Genomic DNA, 15,694 nt, shown 5'->3' with positions numbered 1-15,694 from the left:
TTCCACAAGCTCAATTGAGAGTTGTTTGGACAACGAATAAAAGGCATGTGTGACTATGTTGATTTCATACTGCTCTTTGTACTGCCAACAACATGACGTCTCTTTGGGACAGGTTAGTGGCACAATGCCAACAGTACAGTATGAATTGGGCAACTTTCCAAGTGGTTCCACTCAGAGAAGAATATGTATTGATTGGAGTATAAAACCAACCCTGTTTTAAAATAAGTGGGAGTGGTGGGGGGTGGGGGCGGAGTTAGGCTTATTTGGAGAATTGAACTATGAACACTGGCACAGACTAGTTGGGCAGAATGACCTGTTTCCATGCTGTAACAGTCTATGTCCATCTAAAATTTAAAAATGAACTCTGGTGCTCCAAATCTACCATGGTTCACATTTTATGATCTATCTTGTCAGCTTTATTCAAGAATTTAAAATATTACCTGTGATCAACATGAGCCAACAGTTGGGATATGACTTTCTCTACAAAAATCTGCTTTGCATCATGCATAGTATTTCTCACTCAAAACCTCAGCATTGTGGAAGGATCAGAGAACCAAAACTTGGCTGCCATTGTGATAACGTGTTTGCAATCTCAGAGGGGATTTTTCTTTGGCCTGAAATCAATGATAGAGGGAAGCAATAGAGCTTTATAATGCTCTTTGCTGTCTTTTGGAATCTCCATTTATCTAAATGTTTGTTTTAGTAAATTTCAATTACAAAACAGAAACCATATAATTAGAGAAGCAACTTCTGGTTTGCTATTTAGACTCTATTGAGAGTGTATTGACCAATATGTATGGCAAAACAATAACAACTGCCCCTAAGAGAATACCAATATTCAAGTATATTTACATTTGTGTGATACTTAATATATGTCTATTCCAGATGATGCAGGTTTACTTCTGAACCAATCAAAGCTGATTGCTGAAGAAGCATTGAACACCTCTCGGATGGTGACTGAGACAATTGCCCCAATGGATGACTTTGTGAAACTTTGGTTGCAGAATCTGAACACCTCTGCTCATGACAGCTCCACCTTCAACAAAGCAGTGAGCTCAGCGGGTGATGCAGGTACACTTAGGTTATCTTACAACACCTGTTTACTTTACATTTATATCTGTAAGGACATTGGACTTTAGTTACAAACATCCTGAGGTTACCATCATGCACTACACAATAACAGCAATAGCAAATTGTATTTACATAACATCTTTCAAGGGAAAAAAAGTCTCAAAGCACTTTACAGAATGAGACTAATTAGAAGTGAAGTGAATGTTATGCAGGAATCATAACAGCTAAATTGTGTCAGCCAAATCCTACAGAGACCAATGTATGTGAATTTTCAGAGAGAATTTGAATAAGGAGGAAATATAAACCACCATAACCAAGAGAAATCCCCCTGGAAATGGAAATTTCGCAAACCGATGAGCTGGTATTGCAATGTTTGTGGTGACTGGATACCTGCTAAAGATATGCAGAAATAATAGCTGGAACCACAGGACCGATTCAGTAGAAATAATACATGAAAATATAATAGACTGAACTCTGCCCTCTCCCAGCTAGAGTTGGTACTTGACTTAAATATTTCCTCATAAATTATTTACCAGTGAGGAAATTTCATCCTGCACTTAAGAAAAGAGAAAAACTTAAACCAAGGTGGAATTCAGACATTTATTGTATAATTTTGATTGGCAAATCGAAGGCACAAATAACTGTAAAGTTTAGACTGTTGAAGTAAACGTGATAACGATATTTAACAACAACAATTTGCATTTATATAGCACCCTTCACGCAGGAGCGCTTAACAGTGGTGTGGCTTGACCCCAAGCTGGAAAGTGGGGTGGGTGGGGGAAGACATGGTTGCAAAGGAAAGGCTTCAGGTGTGATTTGAAGACAGGCAGAGTGAGGGCAAGACTGAAGGTTTGAGGCATTGAGTTCCAGAGAATCGGGGCAGATAATTTAATGCAAACAAATGTAAAAACCTCAAATTACATGAAGGACTCATAGAGTAATGCATATTTATTACTATACTAACTGTATTAGTCCTACATGTAATGTGAGGCTTTTACATTTGTTTGTATTAAATTATATGCCCTGAATCTCTGGAACTCCTTGCCTCAAACCCTCACTCTCCTGCCTTCAAATTACATCTGAAGACTCTCCTTTTCGACTGTGAGTTTCCCCCCACCCCCACTACCCCCCCACCTTTGCAGCTTGGGGTCAAGTCACACCATTGTCACCACTGTTAAGAGCTCCGTTGTCACCTTTACTTCACCAGTTACGACGCCTAAACAATATTTGTGCCTTCGATTTGCCAATCAAAATTGTACAACAAATGGAGGATTAATAGGATTTTCTTATGGAATTTCAGTTTAAGCTGTTGACCAACCATCTAATTTACATGAAATGATAAATCTGCAATTCATATTTAGCATGTATTCTATGGGTTTCTGAATGATTACATGAACCCATGGAGAATATGCAGGTGTGAATCTTACATTTCCATTCTATTTGCAGTGAACGATTTGACTGAATTAGTTCCACAACTCCTAGACAAACTTCGAATTGTGGAACAGAAAAGGCCAGCAAACAATATCTCTGCCAGCATCCTGCGGATCAGGGAATTAATTGCACAGACTAGGAATGTGGCGAGCAAGGTGAGAATAAACAATTGAGTGAATTGATTAATTTGATGGTGTGGTATCGTTTATAACTGTCAATTATCTTCATATTTTTCATGGTGGTGAAGATTGAATAGGCCAGTCAGCTTTTTGTTAACAAGTACCCGGGCTAGTGAACCAGTGAAATTCTCCTGATAAGTGTAGGCAAGTCTGAACAAGAGTAACAGCTGAGATTCTGAACATCAGTGATGACTGTGATTTGAACTCATTACTTTCTGATCTTCCAAGCTGAGCGTTTGTTCCATCCTTTACCCAATGTCTTATAGTATTCAGTTATGGACTACATATTGTTTGATAAATAGAGGAAAAATTAATTTTCTTTTTTTCACCTTAGATTCAAGTCTCCATGAAGTTTGAGGGTCAGTCTGCTGTGGAAGTCCGTTCAAAATCAAATCTGGAAGAGCTCAAGTCCTTCACTTCAATGAGTTTGTACATGAGAGTCCCTTCCTTAAGCGAATATGGACAGGCTGCCAGCCAAGATAGATTCATCATGTACCTCGGAAACAAAAATGTAAGAGCATTGACTCAATATGAATTCTACTGCAGTTTAGTCCTAAAGCACTACCAGGCATGAAGATTGGGAATGCTATCCACAATTAAATCTGAATTCCACTCGACAGATTAAATGAAGTTCCATGTTTGAAATTTTTGTTTTCTTGTTGTTTTCTAGGCAAAAAGTGATTATATTGGCTTGGGTATTAAGAACGACAACTTGGTGTATGTCTACAATCTAGGAAAAGGAGATGTTGAGATTCCATTGAACTCAAAGCCTGTGAGCACATGGCCCAACTACTTTAACTTAATTAAAATAGAAAGGTAATTGTCTCTTGGCCTGCACTATTCATAATGTAAGGCATTATTAATAATATAATTCTTGCATTTGATGTATCTATGCTGCAAATATTTTAAAACTATAAGTGAAATGGTAGTACAATTAGTTGCAACATTGTTCTATACTCTTTTATCTACAGATTCAAATCCAACCTAGACTGCTTAAACTCAGTTATCCTGCAAATTTAGTCATCAAATTGTGGTGATACACTTCTGAAACACACATCGGGAGTAATTAAGGATGGTTGTTGAAATAAATAGAAATATTCAGTGCAATGGAGCATTTTATGCCAGTTTCAGGTGCATTTTTGGGACAGGGAATATCTAATGATGTGTCTAAATCTCTTCTCAGAGCACTAAATGTTGCCTGGGCTTATCAAGGAGCATACTTAAAGATCCATGACACTCTTTAAAATAGATGAAAGTTTCCCCTGCCAACAGTGCTCCAGATTGTTTGATCGTTTACCTCCTGGCTGCTTATGAGACTTTGTTGTGTGCAGAATATTTCCTGTGTTTGCCGAGAATGAACACTCACTACATGTGATAATAAGACTTAAGATGTTTTGTCCCTATATGGAGTACAAAAATGCAAATTTATTTTCTCTTTTGTGAGAAATGAGAGAGTTCCCCATTCTTCAACACTAGCATTCCTTATACAATAACATAGAACATTACAGCATAGAAACAGGCCATTCTGTCCAACTAGTCTGTGCCAGTGTTTATACTTCAAGCAAGCTGCCTCCCCTCCTTTATATACCTCTATATCTTCTCCCTCTTGTATTCATTATGTATAGAGGGACCTTTCTTTCAAATCCAGCCCGAACAGATCAGAATAACAATTGTCTCTCTGATGGGTGAGGGAATACACTAAAGCAGTCTCTATCCCAATGGGCATGAACATGTCCTTGTCCTGCAAATTTAATCTGCTCTCCAATTTGACACAACACATTTCTACCAATTCCAATTTGTGATCTATTGACTATTGTCGCTATTGTGTTGGCCTAATCTAAAAATAAAATTTTTGCAACACCACATGTTGCATTCACATGGAGTAGAATCTTATTACGCTTCAGTGCTCCACAACTCTGTCCGACCTGAAGGTCAATATATAAATCCAGGTTGTTGTGAGTGCTGAGACACCAGGAGAAACTTCTCTTGTCAAATAGTGTCATTCTGAGTTTTATATGCATGGTTGGTCTAGGCTTTATTTATGAAGATCTAAGCAGGTTTAACCCTTTATCCGAAGGATGACAATAATGCAGCACTTCTCCAGCACTGCTCAGGAGTTTCACCCTAGACTTTGGGCTGAAATCCTGACGTAAGGCTTGAAACCACAGCTTTCTGATACAGAAGTGAGAACGCAATGTGCAGCCGGAGCCAGGGTGACAGGTTGGTAGCTAGGTCCTTCTTACTATGTTTCCTTACTTTTCTTTATAGGGTCGGAAGGCATGGAAAAGTTCAGCTGACTGTACCCAGCCCAGGCAGCACAGCTGAACAGAAATTCATCCAGAAGGGAGTGGCAGAAGGCAATGATTCTCTGCTGAATCTTGAACCTGAGAATCTGGTGTTCTATGTTGGTGGTGTACCTCCAGACTTTCAGGTACACTTATTCAAAGGAACCCCACAGTTAGTGTATGGTCGGCCTCGGATTGATTTATGACTATCACCTGAATTTGCCCAACACTTTCTTTTATGACATTAACAACTGAAACCACTCATGAACTGCCACAATTGCCTTCGGGACACTATTGTTTTTGAATACTCTGTATTCTTTGAAAAACTGGTTGCAAGGAATGAACCAATGATGATGATTATTGTCAACCTTTCTTTCCTTTTACCTACAAAAAAGTTACTGCAGTTTATAGTATATAAAGTATATATGTATATATAGTAGTGAAATGTGGCAGTCATGTCCCTCAAACAGTTGTGGTTTGAATGATTCAATATTTTTGTTTGAGGGATTATTACCCCCGGAAACAATCCGCCAATCGACTAACAACTGGGTACCTGCTTATTGGTTGGAGTAAAGAAACTTGCTCAAGGTTTCACCCTGCCTGGTACTCGAACAAGGGCACTTTCGACTGCAAGGCGAATTCTCTAACTAACCACTATGCTATGGGACTCCCAGGTGATAGGGCTCCTGTAGTGATATATAAGTAAAGACACACATACCAGAATGTACCACATTCAATTCCAAGTCTGTTCTGATTTAACTGATACAGTCCCTGAGCCAGGGAAGGGAAAGGTCAGACAAGGTTTCCACTCCTGGTCACTATCTAGTGAACCATGGTGTGAGTGAATATATGGACATGATTTGTGGGTAATTAAGGCAAGTGGCCTTTTCTCGCACCGCATTTTATAATCTTCCTATTATAAATGTTCAGGTAGACTGTACACAGACTTAAACTCCATAATAATAATCCTTACACTTGATCATTATAAATCACATTTACATTTTTCCATTTCATCCAAAACCACATTAGCCTGTGAAACAGTTACTTGTAGACCAGTCAGATTATGTTATCACTTTGTGCTCTCTCGTACATTTTGCTACTCATTAATCTGACAGAATCTTTGTCTCCATACTTGAGAAAGGCTAATTGGTTGCAGCAGTGACTACACACAGGCTGACAGGCTGATAAAATAAATTTAAGTAATAGTGATTGTTTCTGTGTCTAACCTTTTGTTAGGTCATTGCTTTGTTCTAAGCATTCACGGAGTTGTCTCAATAGAAACTTTTGTTTATGTCTTGTTTGCCACAGCTTCCTGTCAGCTTGAACCTTTCTGCTTTTATCGGCTGTGTCGAACTGTCCACTCTCAACAATGACATAATCAGTCTCTACAACTTCAAGCAGCTGCACAACTTGAACACTACAACCTTGAGACCCTGCACAAGGTGAGTAGTGGCCCGTTCACACGGCCCTATGGTTAAACATATCAACCACAACAATTTGCATTTACATAGCATCTTTCACATCAGGAGAACCTCTCAAAACCCTTCTCACAACTGACTGGGATCCAAAGTTTGAGGGTGGAAAATGCTGTGGGTGGTGGGAAGGGGTTGTGACAGTGGGGAGGAATGTCTTTACATTCATGGGTCACAAAAGTTTAAAAAGATGTTTAATCAGCCAAAAGCTTACTTATTCTGCTATGCTCAGATTTCTGGGTCAATTTCAAAATGATCAGTGCCTTTCTAACAATCTTCAGCTGCCACTGCTATAAGAGTGAAATAAATGAAGGCTTGTTCTATACCAAGTGAATTGCTCAGATTCTTATAGTTAGTTTCAGCAGTATAAAAGTCATTTGATCAGTCTTGGCATGCAACTAAACATGTACATTACTGCCTCACTGTGCCAACTGAATACTGAGATAGACCAGCTGCTTGCAGTGATTTCTGGTTACAAAATAGAGGTCCAGGTTGTGACATTGTCAAGGAGTGAGAGTGAGAGAGAGACGGTGGGGAACATTTCTTTTACAAAGAGTTACTGCCAGTTCTCATTGTCTTTAAACTACAGATTATTCAGATTGATCTGAGTGTTTATTTATTTAATTATTTATTCACAACCTCATAGTTTGCATTGATTAACCATGGGTTTACGGTGCAATTGGTAAAACTTTATTATAACCTCAGTTTTACCGAATCTGTTCAGTTTAAGAGGAGTGCCTCAGTGCATTAGCCTTTGGCTTCACAATGGCCGTTACGTAACTGGACCCATTTTAATGTCAATGAAGAACTGACAGTCAATGCTTCAGTTTCCACTGTCTGCATTTGTACCACAGCTATAAAAGATCAACATTTTGTCCAAATCACCTCCTTAATCTGGTCTCAGCAGCTGGATTCAAGGACAAAGCACGTCGAACATCTTAGTTTGTAATAAAAGATATAAATTCTTACAGCATTATGCCAACTGAATGATGTGATAATTGCTCTTGAGACTCTACCCATATAAGCTGTTATTGTGTGAGCCCAGCTGCTTGGAGTGAATCCTGGTTACAAAATAGAGGTCCAGAAGCTATATTTTTGCAATGATTGTGCAACATCATCCTTAGACATGGGGTCTCTGCCTCCACCCTCAACCCAGAACAACTGATGTCCTGACAGACTGCCTGTCAGACATCAAGTCCTGGATAAGAGCCAACTTTCTATAGTTGAATGTCAGCAAGACCGAGGCTTTCCTGATTGGCCAACACCAGCCCCTCCACACCTTAGGCACTGACAGCATCAGCATCACAGATGCACACTCCACCTCACCAAGTCAGTCAGGAATCTAGATATCTTGTTCGACCCACAACTGTCCTTTCTGCCCCACATCCATGCCATGACCCGCTCTGCTTTCCCCCATATCCGTAACATTGCCTGACTCCGCCACCGCCTCATCCCTCAGGCCGCCAAAACCCTCATACATGCATTCATAACATCTAGGCTTGACTATGCCAACTCCCTGCTTGTCGGCCTTCCCATCTCTTCCCTCCACAAGCTGCAGATCATCTAGAAATCTGTAGCTTGTGTCCGCCGCCACTCCAGGCTCCGTGACCCCATCACACCCACCCTTGCCCAGCTTCACTCACTTCCCACTCTCCTCACCTTCAAGGCCCTCAATGACCTTGCCCCCTCCTACCTCTCCGACCTACTAACCCCTTATCAAGCTGTCCGCTCCCACCGCTCAGCAGGCTCTGGCCTGCTCCATGTCTCCCACCGGGCCAACCCAACTATCGGCGGTCGAGCCTTCAGCCTCTCTGCCCCCAACCTCTGGAATTCCATCCCACATTCCCTTCGCCTCGCTCCCTCTCTTGCCTCCAAGACCCTCCTCTTCAACCATGCCTTTGGCCATCCTCCTAACCTCTCTGCCCTCCACCCTCCCTGATCCCAACACCCCCACCCACTCGGGTTCTAACCCTAATCTCTGACTGTTCAGCACCTTGGGACGTGAAAGGCGCTTTACAAATGTTTTTTAAAAAATTCATTTCAACGAAAGTTCAGTATAAACTAGGAGTTTTCCCTTGAAAGTAACACTGATGTTTACTTAATTGCATCCAACTGAAAGCAGCAGGGTTTGGAGACTCCAAGAAAATATTTGGGCATGATTTGCACCAATGTATCCATTGGAAAGTGCACCTGATATAGTTGATTAAAAACTAATGGCTGGGCCAATAGTGCAGTGCACAGTAAGTTTGAAAAGAGTATCAGAAAAAAATGAGCTCTTTCAGTAAGTGCTTAGCAATGTTCGGCTTGTTTTTTGATAAAGTCTGTGGATTGTCAGAGCAAGAGAAGATGAAAGGAGTTTCACATTTTTGGGAATTGAGTTCATAAGAAGAATAATTGCATTTCGTGAAGAATGTTTCACATCAGGAGCACATATACTGCTTCACATGATATACTGTGAAGTGCAGTCACTGTGTGTTTTGTAGGTGAACACACAGCAAACAGCAATGCCCCACAAACAGCCATAGAGTGAATGACCATTTTTGTTTGGGGGATTGGCAAGAAAACTGAGAGAAATTCATTCTTTAAAATAGTGCAATGAGATCTTTAAAATCCACTTGAACAGGCAGACAGGGCTTTGGGTTAACTCTGCCTTTCCTCCTCTACCCTCAACTCCATGACCACTGATGTCCTGACAGCTGCCTATCCGACATTGAGTCCTGGAAGAGAGACAACTTTCTTCAGCGCAACGTGCGCAAAACTGAGGCTCTCCTGATTGACTCGCGTCAGCGCCTCCGCACCTCAGGCGCTGACAGCATCAGCATCCAAGGCTGCACTCTCCACCTCTCAAAGCCAGTCAGGAACCTCGGGGTTCTGTTCGACCCTGAGCTGTCCTTTCTTCCTCATATCCGCGCCACTGTGCACAGGGAAAGGGAGGGAGCAAGAGAAAGGCACCACCTTCCATCACCTCCAGAACATCGCCAGACTACGGCACTACCTCACCCCTCACGCTGCTGAAACACTGGTCCACGCCTTTATCACATCAAGGCTGGACTATGGGAACTCTCTCCTCGCCGGCCTTCCCGGCACCTGCCTCCACAAGCTGCAGGTCATTCAGAACTCTGCAGCTCGTGTACTGTCCCGCACCAGGCTTCGCGACCACATCACTCCCACCCTCGCTCGCCTCCACTGGCTCCCCATCCCCCAGAGGATCGAATTCAAGATCCTCATCCTCACCTACAAGGCCATTCACGGCCTTGCTCCCTCCTACCTCTCTGACCTACTATCCCCCTACATACCTGCCCGTACCCTCCGTTCCTCTGGCTCCGGTCTTCTCCACGTCCCCCGCCCCAACTGCCCTACCATCGGTGGCCGGACCTTCAGCCTCTCAGCCCCTAAGCTCTGGAACTCCATCCCCCCCCAGTGCCTTCGCCGCCTCCTCCCTTTCCTCCTTCAAGGTCGGTCTCAAGACCTTTCTCTTTGACCGTGCCTTCAGCTCCCCTCTCAACTCTCTACCCCCTCCTCGCTCCCTCCCTTTCCCTCCCCTCACCCTGACCATTTCCCCCCTCCTCGCTCCCTCCTTTCCCTCCCCTCACCCGGACCATTTTCCCCCCAAGGCTCGGGTCCTGACCCAACTGTCCAGCGCCTTGGGACGTCCTCCCGACGTGAAAGGCGCTCTATAAATGGAATCTTGTTGTTGTTGTTGTTGTACATCTTAAGAACTTAAGGGTTGGGGGCAGTGTAGTAAATTCTGATTTCAACACAATGCAGAAGGGAAGAGTTATAGTGCCTGTTAATAATCCTTGCATTTATAATAATCCTTGCATTTGATATAGCGCTTTTCACGTCGGGAGGACGTCCCAAAGCGCTTCACAGAATATACTGTAATGTGAGTTGACTGTTAAACAGAGATAGATAAGAAAGATTGCAATGGGAATGAAGGAGGCCATTTGTGAAGAGAAAATTACTCATGAAAAATGAGATGTTCTCTGTAAACCTATTGGCGTCAAATATCAGATGCTTTCTAAGATAATTCTTTAATAAAAAAATGGTGCATCATACTGTCTGCTGAGAGCACTGCTCCCACACAATCTTGCAGAGTTCCTGTCGCTTAATGTTCTTCCTATTTTGAAGGACCCTCCACTTGGCTACTTTATTAAGAAATCCCATTAGAAAGCACCATGTATTAAAGCCCAGTGTGTGGCAAAACACAGCATATACTGTAACACCAGGACATATAGGTTGTTATCCAGAATCAGCGGTGCTTATAAATGGAGTCTGGAAATTCAATGTTCTTTATTTGCACAATAATATTCTATTTGCCAATAAAGTTTCCTGCTTCACCTCATAAATTGCTTTGGGAAAGTTTTAAGAATTATTTTTTGGCAGACAAAACACTGTTCCATGAAAGAAAGACAGGCTTATTGATCTTCAACTTCCCAAAGCTGCCTCATATACATACTACGGAGCAATTTGCCCCTCCATGCATGACAGATGGTTGTGAAAACAGTACGATTTGTATGTTAAGGAACTGTTCAAAGGTAAAATTTTGTGTTGACTTGACTCAGCAAGTTCTTCATAAAGCCATTAAGCTCCTGAAAAAAGAGATTTTAGTAAAATTCCTGCTTTTATTCAGTGTAAAACCACTCTGGGTTGCTAAAGTCTCCCCTTACTTAAAGGTGCATATTATCTAGATCTAGATTGTAAGTTACATCAGGGAGAACCAATCTTATTACAATCCCTGGCATTCAAATCATCCCAGTTACAGGCATAAACCTAATTGACTGGCCTGAAATCAGATAAAGATTTACAAAGAACATCCCATAATACCTTACACTAACCTTACACTTACCTTCATAAGCTTTTTTGACAATAATATTCACAACATGCAACAAAGGATCCTGCAACAGAAAAGCATTTTACATTGTACATTTATATTTTTGGTAGCAGTTTCTGATTCTTGAACTAGCTCTTTAATAAAAGTTGTGGGTTCAAATCCCACATCGGGCATTGAACTCACAGTCTAGGCTGACACCTCAATGCAAATCTGAGGAGCCTGGATTATTGGACGTGCTGTCCTTAAGATGAGATGCTAAACCAACGCCTTGTCTGCTTGGTTTCTCTCAATGTCCTGGCACTTAATTCCCCCTGATAAAATTGATGATTTGGCTTCATGGCTGTTTTGGAGATATTGCTCTGTGTAAATTAGATGTCATGCTCGGTTGCAAAATAGACAGTCGCTCTACTTTACAGTAAATCCTGTGAAGTCTTTTGAGATGTCCACCCGACCTGAAAGGCGCTTTATCAAATAAAAGGATAATTATTATTGTTGTTAATCATTATACTTTAGATAATGGATAAACGTTTTTTTCAAATTGCTGTGTTATATGAGGTGGGTTTGTACCTGTGTTTCGATTCTATCATTGGTAACAATAGTGATTTTCCTGTAACTTCTTTGAAATAGTATTTCCTACTGTAAAAATGTAACAAAAAGGTTGTTTTTTTAAGTTCAGCATATGACAGATTCCCTTGTTAATGCCTTCAGGAAGGCATTGAATGAAAGTCAGGAGCTTCCCACAATTTAGGTAGAGAGAAGTCAGAGGGAATTGCCTCCAGCTACTCCGTGCTGCTATCTAGTGGCCAGATCAAGCTTATGTGAACAACATGCCACCTTAAACTTGCTCTTAGTTGAGTAGTGGTGTGCAGTGAAGCTGTTTTAGTTAGTCAGCACCATGATTGGGCAAAGAGGGAGTAGTAATAGAAGAGGAAAATAATACATGAACCATAATAAAACAGTTCAGTGTTTATTTACTTTTTGACATCTTCCTTTTTATGTTCATTGCAATGTTTATGTATTATTTTTTCTTCAGACACAAGCTTGCTTTTGCTCAGAGCCGGGCTGCAAACTTCTACTTTGATGGTTCAGGATATGCTTTTGTGAAGAACATAGAAAGAAGAGGGAAATTCAGCATTGCAACTCGGTTCAACTTGGACATTCGTACACCAGCTGACAGTGCCCTGCTGTTATTGATGGTGAATGGGGTAAGCACAGTAGCTGCACAGGGATAATTCCACAATAATATTATCTCCAACAACAACAAATTGCAGTTGCACATCAGGAGGACATCCCGAGGCGCAATGAAGGGTTTGCATCCGAGCTAGGGTGTGTAATCAAGAGGAGTGAGGGTGGGGAAGATGACCAAAGTCAGGAGAGTGTAAATATTTTTGAAAGAAAGATTGAAAGCTACAAAAAGTGTTACTATGTACTGTGAATGCTTTTGGTGAAAGAATGTTAGCAATGCAATTTGGAGCTGCAATCATGTATTTTATTCAGTGATAGAGGACTTGTACGCATTACCTGCCTGTGCCACCACAGGACTACTGGAATTTGAAAATCCTCTTTAATATGAATGAGGTTGTAAACATTATTTGCTTTTTTCCAGGATATGTTCTTCAGTATGGAAATGCAAAACGGTTACATTCGCCTGGTTTATGACTTTGGGTTCAGCAAAGGCCCAGTTGTTGTGGAAGACACTGAGAAGAAGAAGCTAATAAATGATGCAAAATACCACGAGGTAAAATACACAGCCTCAAATTGCTCTGTTATCGTTCAGACACCACTGTGCTGTTTCAGGTCCGAAATGTTTAATAGGACAGTTTAGTTCTAATCTCAATTCAGTGAATCCCATTCTAAGAAATCTCCTGCTTACGCTGATGGTTTTAAGATACCAAGGTTTATTCCACTCAAATTTTCCACTAGATATGTAGGCTCATCCTGGCAAACTACTGTAGCTGGGGACGTACCCATTCAGCACTGAGTGTTTGCTAAACACTTGCTTCATTTGCTAAACGTACTTATTCACACTTTTCAGTGTGTCAACACCCTCATTCTTAATGAGAGCACTAAGTTCCCAAGTATCCATCCATTTCCCTCTTCAGCAGTATCTATGGCTTTCTGGGTCAGTGCAATCCACATTCTTGCAAGTGTTTTTTGTGAAGAAATGTCCATCACTCAAAGGATGAATAAACTTTTTATTACCTTTCATTTGCCCTCATAAATTTCTGGTATCTGAGGATTACTATTGAGTCAAGCTTTCGTTTTCTTTCAGGTCTCGTTTATTTATCACCACCTTAAGAAGATGATCCTGCTGATTGACAGGCATAATGTCAAAAGTGTGGAAAATGAAAAGAAGACCATGTACTTCACTGATGTGTATGTGGGCGGAGCTCCTGCCCACATCTTGTCAAGGTAAATTGACCTGAGCTGTGAATATATCTTGGGTGCAATGCAGGAACAACAACAACAACAACAACAACAACATGATTGCATTTATAGAGTGCCTTTCATAGGAAGTTCATATTGTGACTGTAAAATAATAACCAGGTCCCAGTAAGTCTCCTTTTAAACAAATGTCTGTGTAATCTATACACTTAATCCAGATATCATCTGAACATTTTCCTTCAAATTTTGCTTTTCTCCTTTGCAATTGAAAAGCATCAGTTACAGGCACTGATCAAGCCACTTACATTACATACCCTAAGCATGCTGTGGGAGAACAATATCACTGTCTAAATTATCGTGTAAACCTATCCATAGAAGGAAAAAGAAAATTGCTGATCCAATTTTTACCTCTGCAAGTGAGGTTTTGTGTTCACTGAACTCTAAGACTCTTTCTTTTCAGTCAGAAGATTGAAGTTCAAACCCTACATTTGGAATTGAATTTTTAGTGGAAGCTTTTGTTTTATTTAACTTATTGTCGGGAATGTTATTATTTGGATGCGATGTTATGTCTGTTGAGGTAGATGTTAAAAATCCCTGATCTTTAATGGAAAAGAGAAAGCAATTTCTGATGTTCTGGCTAATGCTCTTTCAGATTGCTGTATGCAAAATATTTGCTATGTTTTGCCTACAAAATACAGTGATTGCACTTGACAAGTGAAGAGAATGCATTGATGTGCACTGGATTTGTCTGCTTCATTTGCTAAACATAGTGAATTTGTCCCTGAATTTGATCACAATTTAAATTAAAAATCAAACTTCATTTTTAAAAACAAAATTGTAGGAACAGAATATCATTACAGTTATTTATAAGCATAGTGAGAACTGTGCTAAGCTTAGCAAATGGAGTAGAACAGCCAATGCAGTTCAAGTAATTCTCTTTGTTAAGAGAATATAACAGAATATCTATGAAGATTTTTGTATCCATGTCATGTCAAGGTTGCAATTTTGTTTTAATGCAAAAGTATCTGAATTGTGAAATGTTTCACTATTATTTCTAACAATTATTTCGACAATCTCATATATACCTCAGCCTGGCTGATTAGGTAATACTTTCACCTCCGATCAAAAGATTGTGGATTCAAGCCAAATGTCGGGACTTTGAACCCATATACTCTAAAATGTTGCTCCAATGCAGTGCTATGGCTATGGTGAATTATCAGAGGTTCTGTCCTTTTGTTGAGATGTTAAACTAATTTCCTGCTTGCCCTGTTTAGGTGGATGTTAAATATCCCATGGCACTATTCGAGAAGTGGAGTTTCGAGGCCAACAATCTCCCAACTAAAGTTGCTTGCTCACTTCATGGCTATTTGTGGTCATTGCTGTGCATAAATGGGCTGCTATATTCCCCTTATAAATATACATTCACTATAATCATTGACTGAGAAAGTTACAAACAACTGATCTCAACCTCTGAAGAAAGGTGGGCATTAGTCACTGTGACATTGCAGTATACATTGCTGGATACTCCTCATTGAGTCCAGAATAGAAAATGGGATTTTTAAACATCCACAAAACACAGTGCTGCATTTCCAACATTTCTCATTCCCAGTTATCTGTGATTCCAAGCACACAGTAGTTACAATGACAATCTTTATCACTTCATGTTTTTAAAAGAAAATCCCATAGAAATTACATAGCAAATATTAATTATATTTAACTTTTTGAGCATGATGTTATCTTGCTCAAATATTGTAAATGACGAGTGGGTATGACAGATATGGTGCGTTCTGCATTTTGTTTTGGATAGACTGAAATCACATGTGGCAGTAGATGCTGGATTTCGAGGTTGTCTCAGAAGCTTCCAGTTTCAGAGGAGAGACATCAATCTGTTAGAGGAAGAGGAGACACTGGGAATCAGCAGTGGCTGTCCAGAGGAATCACTTGTAAGTCACTGCTGTGCTGCTGATGTACTTAAACTTGAGCCCTGTAATGTTGGAACTTGGGGTTTAGCAACTTGGCCCATTGATGGAGGGAAAA

General features: G+C 40.6%; 1 protein-coding gene across 1 annotated transcript in view; it reads left to right on the top strand.

Moving 5' to 3' along the window:
- Positions 1 to 15,694, top strand: part of lama4 (laminin, alpha 4) — a 73,164-nt gene that overhangs the window by 41,683 nt on the left and 15,787 nt on the right. Inside the window, exons 19-28 of the mRNA XM_007899643.2 lie at positions 886 to 1,071; positions 2,518 to 2,657; positions 3,016 to 3,192; positions 3,352 to 3,497; positions 4,950 to 5,112; positions 6,275 to 6,408; positions 12,306 to 12,477; positions 12,879 to 13,010; positions 13,545 to 13,684; positions 15,465 to 15,600. Of these exons, the coding sequence (XP_007897834.2) occupies positions 886 to 1,071; positions 2,518 to 2,657; positions 3,016 to 3,192; positions 3,352 to 3,497; positions 4,950 to 5,112; positions 6,275 to 6,408; positions 12,306 to 12,477; positions 12,879 to 13,010; positions 13,545 to 13,684; positions 15,465 to 15,600 (1,526 nt within the window). The remainder of the gene's footprint in view (positions 1 to 885; positions 1,072 to 2,517; positions 2,658 to 3,015; positions 3,193 to 3,351; positions 3,498 to 4,949; positions 5,113 to 6,274; positions 6,409 to 12,305; positions 12,478 to 12,878; positions 13,011 to 13,544; positions 13,685 to 15,464; positions 15,601 to 15,694) is intronic.

This window comes from Callorhinchus milii, unplaced genomic scaffold (assembly GCF_018977255.1).
Source record: "Callorhinchus milii isolate IMCB2004 unplaced genomic scaffold, IMCB_Cmil_1.0 Scaffold3, whole genome shotgun sequence".
Classification (NCBI taxonomy): Eukaryota; Metazoa; Chordata; class Chondrichthyes; order Chimaeriformes; family Callorhinchidae; genus Callorhinchus; species Callorhinchus milii.
Note: the sequence above shows the minus strand (reverse complement) of the source record. Positions and strands in the feature narration are given on the sequence as shown.